This window comes from Azolla caroliniana, unplaced genomic scaffold (genome assembly GCF_043228905.1).
Source record: "Azolla caroliniana isolate FFs.n. ecotype wild unplaced genomic scaffold, voAzoCaro1.0.p SCAF_4, whole genome shotgun sequence".
Lineage (NCBI taxonomy): Eukaryota > Viridiplantae > Streptophyta > Polypodiopsida > Salviniales > Salviniaceae > Azolla > Azolla caroliniana.
In genome coordinates, this window is record NW_028230439.1 from 18,935,712 (window position 1) to 18,950,840 (window position 15,129).

Genomic DNA, 15,129 nt, shown 5'->3' on the forward strand with positions numbered 1-15,129 from the left:
CGACCCGTGGTCCTGATGTAGAAGGTACCCCAACCATGGTTTCCAGGCGGTGTAGCTCACGTTCCCTTATTTTCTTAATTGCTTCTGCACCACGTCGAATTGTTTTGAAACCCGACATCCGAGGGCGTTTGGTTCTTCTTTAGTTTTCTGCTTCATCAAGGAAGTGGTTGAGTGTTGCAGGTGTGTCCACATTCATCGTCTCCCCCTGTCCCTAAAAAACTTCATTTGTTACATGTTGGTTAATATTAGAAACGTTATTGTCAACATTTTGTAGTATATTCTCTCTATGTTGTTTTAGCTCTAAGATATATCTACCTAATTTCTTTATATCTAGAGTATGTAATAGTTTGGGGAGGGTGGGAGAGGTACCGAGTATGTCTCGGTATTTTTCCCTTATCTCGGCATAAGTTGGACACTTGCATGTAAATTGGTACTCATCCTTTATCTCTATGTTACATAATCTACATATCCTTTCCTCTCTAGGGACTCCATTAGTACGACCATTCTCAATCTCAAGTTTGTGAGATGATATTCTAAGTTGTCCAATGGCAATCCTTAGTGCATTTGGTAAGAATGCATCTAGATAGTTTGGCTGTGTAGTAACACCTAACTTAGAGAAGTGCATGAAGTGTTCCTTATAGTACAACATTTTTTATGGGAGTGGCTCTAATGGGGTGATCCATTTATACCGAGTGTAAATTTGCCATATTTCTTGGCGTATTACTTTATTACGGTCCTCATGAGAGATTAAAGTGTTAACACCGGGTCATTTGAAACAGTTAATATGTCGCATTCTCTTTTTCATATCTTAGTGAGATGTTAAAAAATGCCTTATTTAAGCAGAATTTCAAAAAGGCACGACGCATGCGTATGTGGTTTATGAAAACATACTGAAAAATATAACTAACTAATATCACGTCAACAAAATCATCCGACGCATATTCTATCTACGATGTTTTTGTCCAAATCTTAGATTCGTCAATGCAAGTATAATAGTAACACGAGTCCTTGTGCATATTCTAAAACGGATACCCCACTGAGTAAGTGACTTCTTCTAATTATGTGTGTATATTTATATATAATATATCTTAAAGCAAATTGTGAACCTTGCAATTAAGAGATACTACTATGCCAAGAGAAAATTTCCATTGGCACGTGATCATGACACCGTCAATGTATAAGTAAACTAGTCTACGATAACATTCCAATCATATGAGTAAATGATAGAGTATAATTTTATCTCCCATATACCCCAAATGATAAAGGAGACTTTAGACAACATGTACACATACAAATTATACTTAACCTCTAAGTTCAATCAGTGTTACATGAAAATTATAAATAAGCTCAACTTATATATTACGTCAAAGTTTAACAATTCATATTATTCAAAATTTACAATAAACCATAACCATTCAATCGAATAATAAGTTTGGTAATGTCGTCTCTTCAAGATTAGCTCTTTCATCAAGATTGTCTTCATTGGCCTTGTTGATGCGTTAAGTTGAATCATTAGTATGTTCAGACTCTGACACGTCTTCTAATGCAACAAGGTCCTTTGCTTCTTCATCTATAGGTTCCATAGGTTCTCTAGAAGTCATCTGAAACATCTCAGTTTCATTGATCTATACTTTGACCCAACTTCTTGGTCTTGATCAGGACAGTCCCAAATACCTTGGATCCTCATTTTGATGAAAATAACTTGCTCAGGGTTCGTCTCTAATGCAACAGAGTTCCTGAACATCTTTAAGGCGCATGTTGTAGTAGTACATGACAGTAGAATGAAATTGCACATGTAACATCAAACTGAAGAATAGACTATAACGTTACACTAAATTGATGTGACAAGTTTTATATACCTGTGTCGGAAAACAAATCTAAAACCCATTCAAAATTTGAAAAAATAAAAAATCTTGGATTTTCAACTGGAATCCAATGCAATGGACTGGATTCCAGTTAAAAATCCAAGATTTTTTTAAATTTTATAATTTAAAAAAAAAATTCCATAAAAAAGAAGAAGGATTTTCAGCTTAAATATGATGCACTACATTGTATTTTAGTCTATACAACTAGAATCCAATGCAATGCATTGGATTAAAGTCGAAAATCCTTTTTTCTTTTTTCTTTTTTCAATGTATTTTTATTTATTTATATTTTTTTTCCATATAAAAAATAATAATAAATGGCTTTTCAACTGAAATCTGATGCACTGCATCGGATTGTAGTCTATACAGCTAAACATCGATGTAGTGCATTATATTTTAGCTAACAATCCTTTTTCTTTTCAATTGTTTTTCATTTTTTCGACAAATAAATAAAAATATTAAAAAAAATGGATTTCCAACTGAAATTGGATGCACTGCATCGGATTTCAATTGAAAATCCAAATTTCTTTTAGTTTTTTCATAAAACAATGAAATAATAAAAAAATATTGCATTTTCAACAGAAATCTGATGCATTGCATCGGGTTTTAGTTGAAAATCCATGATAAATGAAAAAAATAAAAGAAAAAGCTTGGACTTTCAACGGAAATCCGATGTAGTGCATCAGATTTCCATTGTAAAGCCTATTGAAAATGATGGATTTTCAACGTGCATCAGATTTCCGTTGAAAATACATCATTTTAAATGGCCAAAATCCATGATTTGTTTATTTTTAAAGTTTTTTTATGGAGAAAATAAAAAAATAAGAAAATTTCAAAACAAATAAGAAAAAGTGGATTTTCAACTGAAATCCAATGCATTGCATTGGATTTCCATTTTTTCAATTTTTATTTATTTATTTATTTATTTATGGGAAAAATAAAACAATTCAAACAAAATTCAAAAATTAAGAAAATTTGGAAACAAATAAGAAAAAGTGGACTTTCAACTGAAATCTGATGTAGTGCATTGGATTTCTATTGAAAATCCATTTTTTCAATTTTTATTTATTTATTTATGGGAAAAATAAAAAAATAAAAAATTCATCTTGGAAAGTCATTACAGCTCCAAAGGACGAGGGGGGTCTTGGGTTGATTGATCCTCTATTACAATGTAAGTCTTTTTTGGGAAAATTTATTATAAGAGGCTTGTTGCTAGGTGGGGAGCCTTGGAAAAAAATCTTAAGGCATAGAATGGTTAAGATTATGCCTTCTACAGGTGGCAACTGGCAAGATAGTATTAGATGGTGGTTTTTAAGAGATTTTAATCATTCCCTTGATATTTTTCTCCAGGATAAGTTTTTTAGGGGTATCATGAAGGCATGGTGGGATTTGAAACATAACATGGTCCAATCTCTACCATCATGTATGGAGGAATGATTGCGACAACCCCTAATAATGAACCCATTATTTCTATCAAATGTGGTGGGAATGTTAGGGAAAAGAACTAGGTTGAAATGGGCTGATTTTGATAGAGGAGAAGCTGGATTAGTAAGGAACTGGCCGTATTTTTCTTCTTCGATGATCGAAAACAAAACCCAGATTTGTTGCACAATTTGGGGTGGAAACATTATGTATACAGAAATCGATAGAGTGTTTACGATGTATTCCTTTTAGCCTTCTCAAAGTGGTCTATTTTGGTATGGTATCTTTTCATCTTTACATGACTTGTTGGGGGTTAGAGGTTATAAAAACTCTCATGACTATCTATATTTCGATGTTTTGCAGTCTGGACGGCTCCATTCTATCGTTATGGAAGATGAAGTTGTATCTCAAAAGGAGTATGTTGCCTGTTCGTATATTGTGGAAAAACGATAACAAATGGATGTTGAATCCGTGGACACCCAAAACACCTTTGCATTCACAAGTGGAAGGATTGCACATTCCACTTATAGATTCCTTTTATAATCTTGCGATTTTAGACAATTTCCAAAAACTTGATACACTAGTATCACATGTTTTAAATAGCATGTAAATTTTGCTATTTTTTTGAGATTTAACAAATTTCAAAATGATAATTTCTAAAATTAAATAGTTTAGGGATAAATGTTTATATTTTCATGGTTTGCAGATATGAAATGTAGTTAACTTAAAGAAAATCACAATTATGGTCAACTCAAGGCACAAGTTAAGATTAATGGTTTCACCATCTTGAGGAGATTAAGATTACATCTATTGTTAGACTTGAAAATGTTTTAAGTATAAAAGGTAATATTGCAATCCTTAATGTCATCATCTATAAATTAGTGCTCATTAACATCCATAAATTCACAACTCAAGAAATGTAGAAAATATTCATAAACAATTTTGATAAATCCACAACTCCTAAAATGTAGACGATATTCATAAACTGTCAAACTTTAGATGTGAACATTAATATATCAATTTGAACATAACACATAGTTATCAGGGTATCTACAATGTTATAATCTTATTCCTTATAAGAATTCCCCTTCAAAATTTGTGAAGTAAATGGCATTTGCAAAGTTTAATTACCATCAACACAATTATTAATGGTTTTCTTCTAATAAATGAAGCACATGTTTACCATAAAGTATCTTGTTGTGCAACATACATCTTTAAAAAACCTCTTTTATTTGAAAAACAACAAGAGTTTTAAACATGGACATGATATGTTGTATTGAATTGATGTAAAAAATAGAGTTTTCATCATAACTCTATACAATATATTGAATTCATGTTCAAAGTTTTTTTACCGTATTTAAAAAATAATAATAATAATAAATTAAGCTTGAGTTCATAGAAAAACCAGATGTTTTATCACAATTCGATACAATGTATCAAGTTCATGTTTAAAGTAATTTTTTTTAATTTTTAAAAAAACATTTTCAATTTGTTTCAATTTTTTAAAATTTTTAAAATTTTAAAATTTTTGAATTTTTTTTGAATTTTTTATGGAAAAAATAATAATTTTAAACATGAACTCGATACATTGTATCGACTTGTGATAAAAAGTCTGGTTTTTTCATCACTTATTAAAGCTCAAAAAAAAAATTCTAAGATAGAAACGAAATTGGTACTAAGAGAGAAATATTAGTACTAAGAAGAATTTAAGGTGTAGAACACTTGAGAAAAGAAGAGAGAGAGAGAGTGAGAGAGAGGGAATGATGATGACAGCGATATACTATGTGAGAAGAATATACAAGGAATGCTCGATATAGTAAAAATGAAAATAAAAATTCTATATATTACAATGTATGGTCTAATGGTCAAGAGCTTGACCCATGTAGCATAAGGTCATGGGTTTGAGGCTTACCATATCATGACATGAGCTAATCTAACTTTTTGACATGAACTCGATACGCTGTATCAAGTTCATGTTTAAAGTTTTATTTCGGATTTTTTTTTAAAAATAATTACATTTTTTCCTATTTTATTTTGGTATTTTTTTTTTTTTCTAAAAAAAAATTGAGCTTTAATAAGTAATGAAAATAATATTTTATGTATTACAATGAATGGTCTAATGGTCAAGAGCTTGACCCATGTAGCATAAGGTCATGGGTTTGAGTCTTACCATATCATGACATGAACTAAGCTAACTTTTTATAAAATAATTACATTTCTTTCGATTTTATTTTGGTATTTTGTTTTTTTTTCAAAAAAACATTTAGCTTTAATAAGTGATGAAAAAACCAGAGTTTTTATCACAAGTCGATACAATGTATCAAATTGATGTTTAAAAAATAAAACAAAATCAATAAAAGATTGAAAAAAATTAGAAAAAATTACTTTAAGCATGAACTCAATACATTATATCGAATTGTGATGAAAATTATGGTTTTCTAGATGAACTCAAGCACAATTTATTATTATTATTATTATTTTTTAAATCCAGTAAAAAAAACTTTGAGCAAGAATTCAATACATTGTATGGAATTATGATGAAAACTCTATTTTTTACATCAACTTGATACAACATATCGAGTTAATGTTTAAAATCTTGTTGTTTTTCAAATAAAAGAGGTTTTTTAAACATGAACTTGAATCGTACTAAAATGTTTGTTTTAACAAGAGAAAAAGATGCATATCGATAGTGCAAACAAGTATGTTGTACAATAAGATACTTTATGGTGAACATGTGCATCATTGATTAACAAAAAACTATTAATAATTGTGTTGATGGTAATTGAACCTTGCAAATGCCATTTACATGGTCCATAAAGTGTTCGCGGGTTCTCAATCACTACTTAATGTTAATCTTTATAGTTGGAACGAAGGATGACAACACAAGCATAACTCAGATGACAAGGAAACTTGCAAGAACTCAAGATGGGGATATTAATAGCTACACATGTAGATGGCCATGACCTAGGGTACCAATTCTGCATTGGTAAAGTTTTGGACGTGATGATGTATTAAACCTTTGTAATACATCTATCATTGACATTAATGAGGTGGATATCATTATGTATGACTTTACACAGACAAAAGTTAGATGTTTAAGGACAACAACGATATACATAATAAAAGAGATATTAGCTAGTCTAGAAGATATCTCAGATTAAAGGAGAAGAAGATTTATTGCACAAAATTTGGAGATACCATTTGGTGAAGACAATGATTTGATTGGTACATTGGAAGATGAGGAGGAAGAGTCACAATTGTATATTATCTATAGTAGTGATTCTCATGAAAAGAATGATGATAGTCATGCAAATAACTCCCAAATGTATTTGTTGTGCAACTATATGTAACAAATTTAGACAACATTTTATCGAATGGAATAAAAACGTTCATTGTTTTGAAATATTCTACTTTGATTTCTTTAAGATCTAAAAACTTATTAGCTGTCATTTTTCTTTAAAAAACCACAAAGTTACTTTTCATATTTTACCCAAATTTGGCATTTTTCAATTTTACCAAATGGTGAAATTTTCAACTTTTTCATCAAGTTTTGGAGAACATGTGATACTAGTATCAAGATGTTTTGTGAAATGGCAAAAAAAACCCCAAAATCAAACGGAATATTTCTTATCCTTCCACTTGTGCGCGATCCTTCCACTTGTGAACGCAAACGTGTTCCAAATGATATAAACAATTTATCTGAATTGTGGGTGTACGAGAATAAGCCCATTAACAAACTTTTGTGGGATCCCAATGAATGGAAATGGCAAAGCATATTACCACAAGGAATGCTAGGCAAGCAAATCCCATTTTTTCAGTACTCCGTAAAAATGGGTAGAGAATTGTTAAGGAGGCGTGTGGCTGTTACGCCAACAGCATGTAAATTTTGGAACTTGGGTAATGTATGACACTCTTGGTTAAATGCTTATTGGAAAGGCCATGCAAATTCCTAGAAAACTTGTCTTGTTTAGATGGTTGTTGGTACATTATGGCACCCTTGTGAAGTCATGGATGAAGGGACATTGCCATGATTTAAAATGTGACAATTGTGGTTTTCCTAATCAAACGGTGCACCATGTTTTATGGGTATGTCCTATAGATAGAGCAGTATGGAAAAGAGTGTTGAGAATTTGGTATCCTATTTATGGTAAACAGGCGTACACATGGGGTTTTGTGAGATGGGGAAGGTTGGCTGAAGAAATATAGAATTATGAAAGGGACTGTGTTGATTTTCTTCTCCTCTCTGATGGAAGTCATGTGTTGGAGGCCTCTTATACTACACCAATCCATTGTTTGGAAGAAAACAAGGTTTGGTCTACTGTATCTTGTGTTGATTTTCTTCTCCTCTCTGATGGAAGTCATGTGTTGGAGGCCTCTTATACTACACCAATCCATTGTTTGGAAGAAAACAAGGTTTGGTCTACTGTATCTTGTGTTGATTTTCTTCTCCTCTCTGATGGAAGTCATGTGTTGGAGGCCTCTTATACTACACCAATCCATTGTTTGGAAGAAAACAAGGTTTGGTCTACTGTATCTTGTTTAGTAGTTTGGATGTTATGGAAGCCAAGATTTAAGTGTGTATTTCAGAATGTCAAACCGAATGCGGTTGAGTTAGTCAAGGAGATATGGTTGATGCTCCTGCATACTCTAAGAGGTTAATATGAGGCAATACATGGTGAGCCTGATGTTGTGTTTCGCAAGCAACAATAATTTCGAGAAATTTGGAAAAAGGCATAGGTCTTCACCTATTTTGGGGACAGAATAAAATGGAGATATGCTCCACCAAGTTGCCTTTTTCCGCCCCCTATCTTGAAAAGACCATGCATGAGGGTTTCCGCTACTAGACATGTCCATTCATGTGGGTAGGAGGGTTGTATGGATACTTTGTAGCCTTTGGGCATCTTTTCATTAATACCACGATGAATCTTGACTTAAAAAAAAAGAATAAAAGGGGAGGGTAATGGGAGAAAATCAAGAAGAGAATCTAGAGGGACAACAACGAAAGGTCATTAAAACCTGATGTAACGGCCGTCCCTTACGCTATAAAAGGGGCGGCCCCAGACTGTTTTAGGGGCGATGTGGAACGGGGGAGAAAACTCTACCGTTCAGGGTACCAAAGCTCTCTCTCGATCTCTCGATCTCTCTCTGATTACGACCGACAACTGAACTCCGGAAGGTGCATCCTCTGCTTGCGTCAGATGCCCGTGTGCTCCCGACCAGAGGGTCATCACTCTGCGTGTGTTTACTGTAGAGATCGAAGCTTTGTTCCCGGCTCAGACCGGTTGTACTCTTTGTGCATCACGCACACATTCTAACTAATACTGTTATTCTATTCTATTGTCTTGTGTTGCAATTCCATCATTTCGCGCTGTAACGGTGACCTACCACCGTCTCCCTCTTGTCCCTCTCTATTTTGTCTACGGTCTGTGTGTACACAACGCGAGGGATATTCCGCCTCTTTGCTCAATTCTGTGGGTCAACACCCGTGTGGTCCTGCCCCATTTCCACGCATCCACGTGGAATTCCGCGACAACGTGTTGATTGGTTGTGGCCGGCTTCATATTCCGCATATTCATGTCACATCCAAAACCAAGTCATGATATCTGAAGAAGCCATTCGACAATTAAGTGCTAAGTTTTTCTACATTTCCCTACTGTGTTTAGCTTTATGAGAAGTTTTCAATGTGGTTGTTCTTTCTTTGAGTTGTTCCCTATCCAATGCCAAATGAAGGTGCATTGTGTTGCTTGATAGTTGTTTTTGCATCTAGTCTCGCGCTAAGGAGAATGAACATATTGGAGACCCCCTAAAGTGGGATGCTTAGGAAGACACAATACAATATTGTTGTCTATGTTTACAAACCCTTCCAATGGCCACAATCTAGAGGTTTATATACATGCTCACCTCTAGCAAAAGGGCTAGGGATTGACACTTTAATGTGCAGGACATGGGCAAATGAGCCGTTGTTTGGATCTTAATTCAAGAAAATCTGAGAAGAAAGTTAGAGAGTAGGAATTGCTTGATGGGGTGGCTTGTAAGGTTAAGTTATTCCAATTGCATAACAAAAGTAGGGTACACCTAGGTAGGTATGCATTCCTCGTCTCATCAACTACCAAACATCACATTGTTGGGTCCACCCCTAATCTGGGAGTCAGAACGAGAATAATTTATAATTCCACTCGAGGCAAACCTGATCTAGGTATGCTTCCCATTGCATGCACATGATGTTGGAGGTCCCCCCTAGGAAAGATGTGATATAAGACTTTCATGTGCATGGTTGACCTTGGATGGACATCCTAGCATTATAATCTTTGCAAATCTGCTATATATGGTTCTACATCTATAATTTCTGAGGTTGAATCTGCAAAGTTCAATCAAAATCAGTTGTGATTGAACGCAAAGGCTACTTACTGTGACCATATCTATGAAATCTCAAAACATGAAGAAAAAGCAACCTCTCTCTTCCAATGTCACTCAACCAAATTCAAGCAAGACTCACAAATCAAAGGAGATATGTAGAGGGGATTGCAAACCCATCAAAGAGTATAAGGTAGAATGCTTTATGTCTAATGATGGCAAGATTTCAGCTGCTAATGTACCTCAGCTAAGATATTGTTGCAGTTCGATATCCACAAATGTCTTTCGTCCGGACTCCCGATCGTCCACTAGAAGCCGACGGCACCTAGACATCCTTCATCCTGACCCCCGGTCTAGTGCCAGAGGCCATAGGATCGAGAAGCCACAACCGAGCCCGGGAAACGTCCTGCCATTGACCAATGAGCCGCCATGTGGTCAAGTTCCAATTCATGTGGAAGAGAGGCTTCGTTCTGAACACCCTCTTCACAATAATGGCAATGATGCTTCTCTTGGTCAAAATGGTACTGAAACCAATACTAACACAACTAACACTCTGACAGGAACCCAATGTGCAACAACAATTCTCTTCATATGCTTCCTAGTGGTGGTAATGAACTATTTCTAATAGTATCACCTGGAATAACCCAATAAGGACCACCAAAGGTCTTCATATTCTTGTTCAAAATACTAGTACTAACATTTCGCATATTGTGGTCTTCATATTCAGGGCATGACGAGGAGATTGACCTAAGCACTGTGATGGATGATCATGATGTGTGGATTCTACATAACCAGGAGAGTTTAGGTTCAATTACCTCCCATAATTCCCTACTTCTCTACCACAAGACTCTTAATATCCACGGGAATGTTGAGGATAATATTTTGGCACACAATGTTATATAGATGATATTCATAATGTAGACATAAGTTTGTTGAGTTCAACCACAATTGGGGCCACGGAAACTTCCACAAGCAGGAATAATACTTACAACTGACAACGAGACACTTTCAAGTTCATGGTTTTGGAGAGTTCACGAGCTTCTATGTTATATTTAGTATTGCCTTTCAAGCATTGGCTTTGACTTGGTAGTTTCAGGTTTATGTGAAGGAGAAAGGATCACATGTAGCAAGGTTATAAATATGTATCTACAATATTGTAATTAACTTAGACGTATAACTGGCTTCAGCTCCTAGGAGGTGAGGAACGGGGATCATCACATAAAAGAGGTACTGGTAATTTGTTTGTATAAACTAATAAGACCCTTGTGCAAGGGATAGTATGTAGGATTTCTGGATTGTTTACATAAAATAAAAGGGTTAATAAAGGATTGTGTACGTCAAGGATGGCAAAAACTTTGCAATTGATTGTCAACAAGTTGGATAAAATCTAAGATGACTATCAAACCAAACATGTTACCTTTTCTTACAATTGATATGTTTGTTCATTCATAATCTACACAGCTATGTGCACAAATACTCATTCATTCGTGCCAGCATCCATCCATACATGCATATAATCGTTCATACAAACGTACATAGTATCGTAAATGTATAAATTCGTAACGCCTGATGCAGACCTTACATTGAGGTGATATGATATTCTTCAATTTTGAAGATTGTACTGATGATTATAAATAATTGAAGCCGCTTGCTTAAATATATATGCTTCATTCCAATGATGATTTTTACTACCTACGTCTTAGATACCCTATCTTCATACCTAATGAAATTCACACAATTTGCTTCAATTAACAAACTACATGTGGGTGATAATATTGATCACCCTGGTCATAGTAACATTGGTTGTCATGAAGTTAAGATGGCTTTCCAATGACTAATTTGTGACTCAATGGTGCCAAATCTAGTATGATTCTTGCCAGATATCATTCTGAGAGGGAGGCATTAATTCCAGATGCCTCCACTCCCTGGTTTCCCATTACATTTTCCTTGGCTATTGTTTGGACTATTCCACATTTCCAACTATTTTGACAGGGTGGTATTTTTCCTTGGTTGAGTCACGTCTACAGGCCAAAGATTCTTGCATTTTGTTCATCTGCTTGTGGAGTTCTGGATATTGAGAACATGCTTGCATGCTTTGCCTCTGTCTCCATAATCTCATTCTCTAGTTCATCGTGTACTTTGCACTGTATGGAACTGCAAGGAAGATCAGAAACTTGTTCTGGTGCAAAATTTCCAGCATCAAAATTTATAGACCAAAGCAAAATGATGAAAGACATTCTCTTGTCTCCTCATTCCTTATCAAGGTTAATCTTAACACGTAAAAAACCTTGCATAATAAGTCACGACGATACAGAAACATAATATAGGTCTTGAAACATTGTGACATGATACAAAAAAGGTTGAAAGTTATAATGTCATATCAAGGCATTGTTCCAACATGCTATTTCGATCTTTCCCTATTCTAAGTGATGACTAAGGACAATTTAGTTTACCAGTCAATATCTACAACAGCAAACCCAGCACATTACCAATATCACTTGAAATTTTCCAGTCTGATATTATGAATTATACATATGAGGAAATTTCAAACCATTGATTCTTAAACGTTATCAATAGCAGTCATCACAAACACATCTACCATCTGCAAAAATGTGAACATGGTTTATAATCATACACTTAGAATCCTACAGTTTTCTATTATTAATATAAGGGATGTGGTAGAACGGCAGTCACCACAAACCCGTGTCCTCAGTAACATGCATTGGAGGGTCTTCAGTTACATTGATCAAGGCACATGCAATAGCTGACTTCTCACTATGGCAACACAAAACTTTTTCCTTTTTATCAGCCAAAATGTTTTGTGGTATCCAATGTAAACCCAGAAAACAACCATTTAGTAATAGTTTCTGATGAATCTATTCCAGCTTTGCATGTAGCTTCATACTTTTGAGTGTGACTTTTATCTGCTACAAGAAATGAGTGCACATTTCTAGTGAAATCAGTCCAACAACATCCTGGCTCATTTTGATGTTCTATTCTTCACTGCTGAAGTTTTGATTACATTTGTTTCTGCTTGTTCCTGCTGTTGCATATATATTTTCCATACAAACATAAGCTGCTGCACAATTTTCATCCAACTTTACTGATTTCTCAAATGCCCATTTCCCAAGTTTTACATCCCTCCACTGTCTACAAGCACTCAATATAGCCAAAAATAGTGGAAGACGTTCAGAATTTGGCACCTTGTCAGTTAAGGCTTTCACCTCATCAACATGACCTGCACGGACATACAAATCAATCATACATGTATAGTGCTCAAGTGTTGGTGTAAGACAAACAGCACACATTTCATCAAACAACTTTTCCCCCTGATTCACTAGGCCTGCATGACTACATGCCGTCAGCAAAAGAATGAACGTAACCACACCTGGCATAGCACCTCCTGCCCTCATTCTTCTATACAAGTACAAAACCACATTGGCCTCACCTAACTGGGTATATCCAGCCATCAGAGCACTCCAAGAAACTATATCCTGAAAGGGAAGCTCTTGAAACACTTCTTGCGCTTTCTCCAGTACACCACATTTTGAATACATGTCCACCAAAGCAGTTCCAAGCACAACATCATTTTGCAGTGCCCCCTTCTTTCTGACCTCGGTATCTATATCTTCTCCAACTTTTAGAGATCCAACAATGCCACAAGCTTTCAAAACGGATAGATAAGTTACATCGTCAGGACGAACTTGTGCATCTTGCATCTGACTGAAGCATTTTAGAGCTTCATCACCAAGCCCATTTTGGGCATACCCAGCAATGATTGCGCTCCAAGCCACAACATTCCCTGCTGGAAGCTGATCAAATACTTCTCGTGCTTTCTCTAGTGCTCCACACTTGCAATACATGTCCATCAATGCAGTACCAAGCACAACATCCTTCTGCAGTAACCCTTGCTTTCTCACCTTGGTATCTATATCTTCCCCAATTTCAAGAGATCGAACAATGCTACAAGCTTTCAGAATGCAGACATAAGTTCTTGCATCTGGAATTATCCCTGCATCTTGCATCTGTCTGAAGCCTTCCAATGCTTTATCACCAAAACCATTTTGAGCATATCCTGAAATCAATGCACTCCAAGTCACTACATCTCGTTTGGGAAGGTCCAGAAACACTTTTCGTGCTTTCTCTATTGCACCGCATTTGCCATACATGTCTATCAATGCATTGCCCAACACAATATCTCTTTGCAATAACTTACGCTTTCTAACTTGTGCATCAACATCTTCTCCGATGTCCAGAGAGCCAACATTGCCACAAGCTTTCAAAATGTGGGCATAAGTTACCGCATCTGGATGGACACCAGCATCTTGCATTTGGGTGAAACATTTCAATGCTTCATTACTCAGACCATTTCTTACGTATCCCGCTATAAGGGCACTCCATGTCACAACATTTTGCATTGGAAGATTCTCAAACACTTCTCGTGCTTTGTCTAGGTTACCACATTTGGAGTACATGTCTACCAATGCAGTGCCAAGCACAACATCCTTCAGCAATAGCCCTTTCTTTCTGACCTCAGCATCGATAACTTCTCCGATCTCTAGAGATCTAACAATTCCACAAGCTTTCAAAATGCATACATAGGTTATCACATTCGGACTAACTCGACCATTTTGCATCTGTCTAAAACAATTCAATGCTTCATATCCGAGTCCATTTTGAGCATATCCTGTGATTAATGCATTCCACGACACAACATCTCGCACTGGAAGTTTCTCGAATACTTCTCTTGCTTTGCCCATAGCACCACATCTGGAGTATGCTGTAATGAGAGCATTGACAACATAAGAATCTGCGAGAATCATACCTTTTTCCAGAATATCAGCATGTATACTTCTTGTCTTTGATACGTCCTTTTCTCTCCCACATAATTTTATGCGATGAAGGAGCTCCAATCGATAACAAGAATGCAGTTTCGGAGGATCGTGATAGTTGGGATGTTTAGCATGTGAGCGAATCAAATGAATTTCTTTGAGCTGCCCTTTGGCCGAATTTCCGCTGTGGTTGTGAGGCTTGGAGCTTCTCCGCAATGATCGTAGAAGAGATTTCGTCTGAGATGCAAAACAAGAGATTCGGATCTTGCGATAAGATAGAGCGAGATAAAGAAAGGAAAGATTAGAGAGAGAGAGAGAGAGCTTACAATGAGATGGTTGCAGAGCTGTGGTGGATCGCTGAGGAGCTCCTGCTTCATCGTGGTGGCCATCATCCATGGATCGATCGATCGATCGATCGCATAACATTATAATTTCTGTACATATGTAGTATGTACATACATACTCTGCTTTTTCAGATGTTATGTTGGATGAAGAAGAAAATTATCAATAATTATGGAAATAGGCCTCCTCCACCATCCATAACCCATTATAACCAACCCCCAAGAGGGCACCCCAATAAATTACAAAACCCCACCCGAAATCTTCTAACACGGCCCGATGATGTGGTCGACTGAGCGGCCACCCATACAACACGG

At 35.8% G+C, this 15,129-nt stretch overlaps 1 protein-coding gene and 1 long non-coding RNA gene across 2 annotated transcripts; one reads left to right on the top strand and one right to left on the bottom strand.

Annotated features, from left to right (window-relative positions):
- The first annotated feature begins 9,554 nt into the window (after positions 1–9,554).
- On the top strand, positions 9,555–11,097 carry LOC147865244 (uncharacterized). The gene is made up of 2 exons (XR_015529692.1): positions 9,555–10,248; positions 10,369–11,097. It is a non-coding gene; the product is annotated as an uncharacterized LOC147865244 (long non-coding RNA).
- A 268-nt stretch (positions 11,098–11,365) lies between these two features.
- On the bottom strand, positions 11,366–14,910 carry LOC147865245 (pentatricopeptide repeat-containing protein At2g33680-like). Its single transcript, XM_087318036.1, has 2 exons — positions 14,800–14,910; positions 11,366–14,710 (listed from the first exon to the last, which is right to left on the bottom strand). Exons 1-2 carry the CDS (start codon positions 14,863–14,865, stop codon positions 12,635–12,637), a joined length of 2,142 nt encoding a protein of 713 aa, XP_087174162.1. The 5' UTR covers positions 14,866–14,910; the 3' UTR covers positions 11,366–12,634.
- Positions 14,911–15,129: the final 219 nt, after the last annotated feature.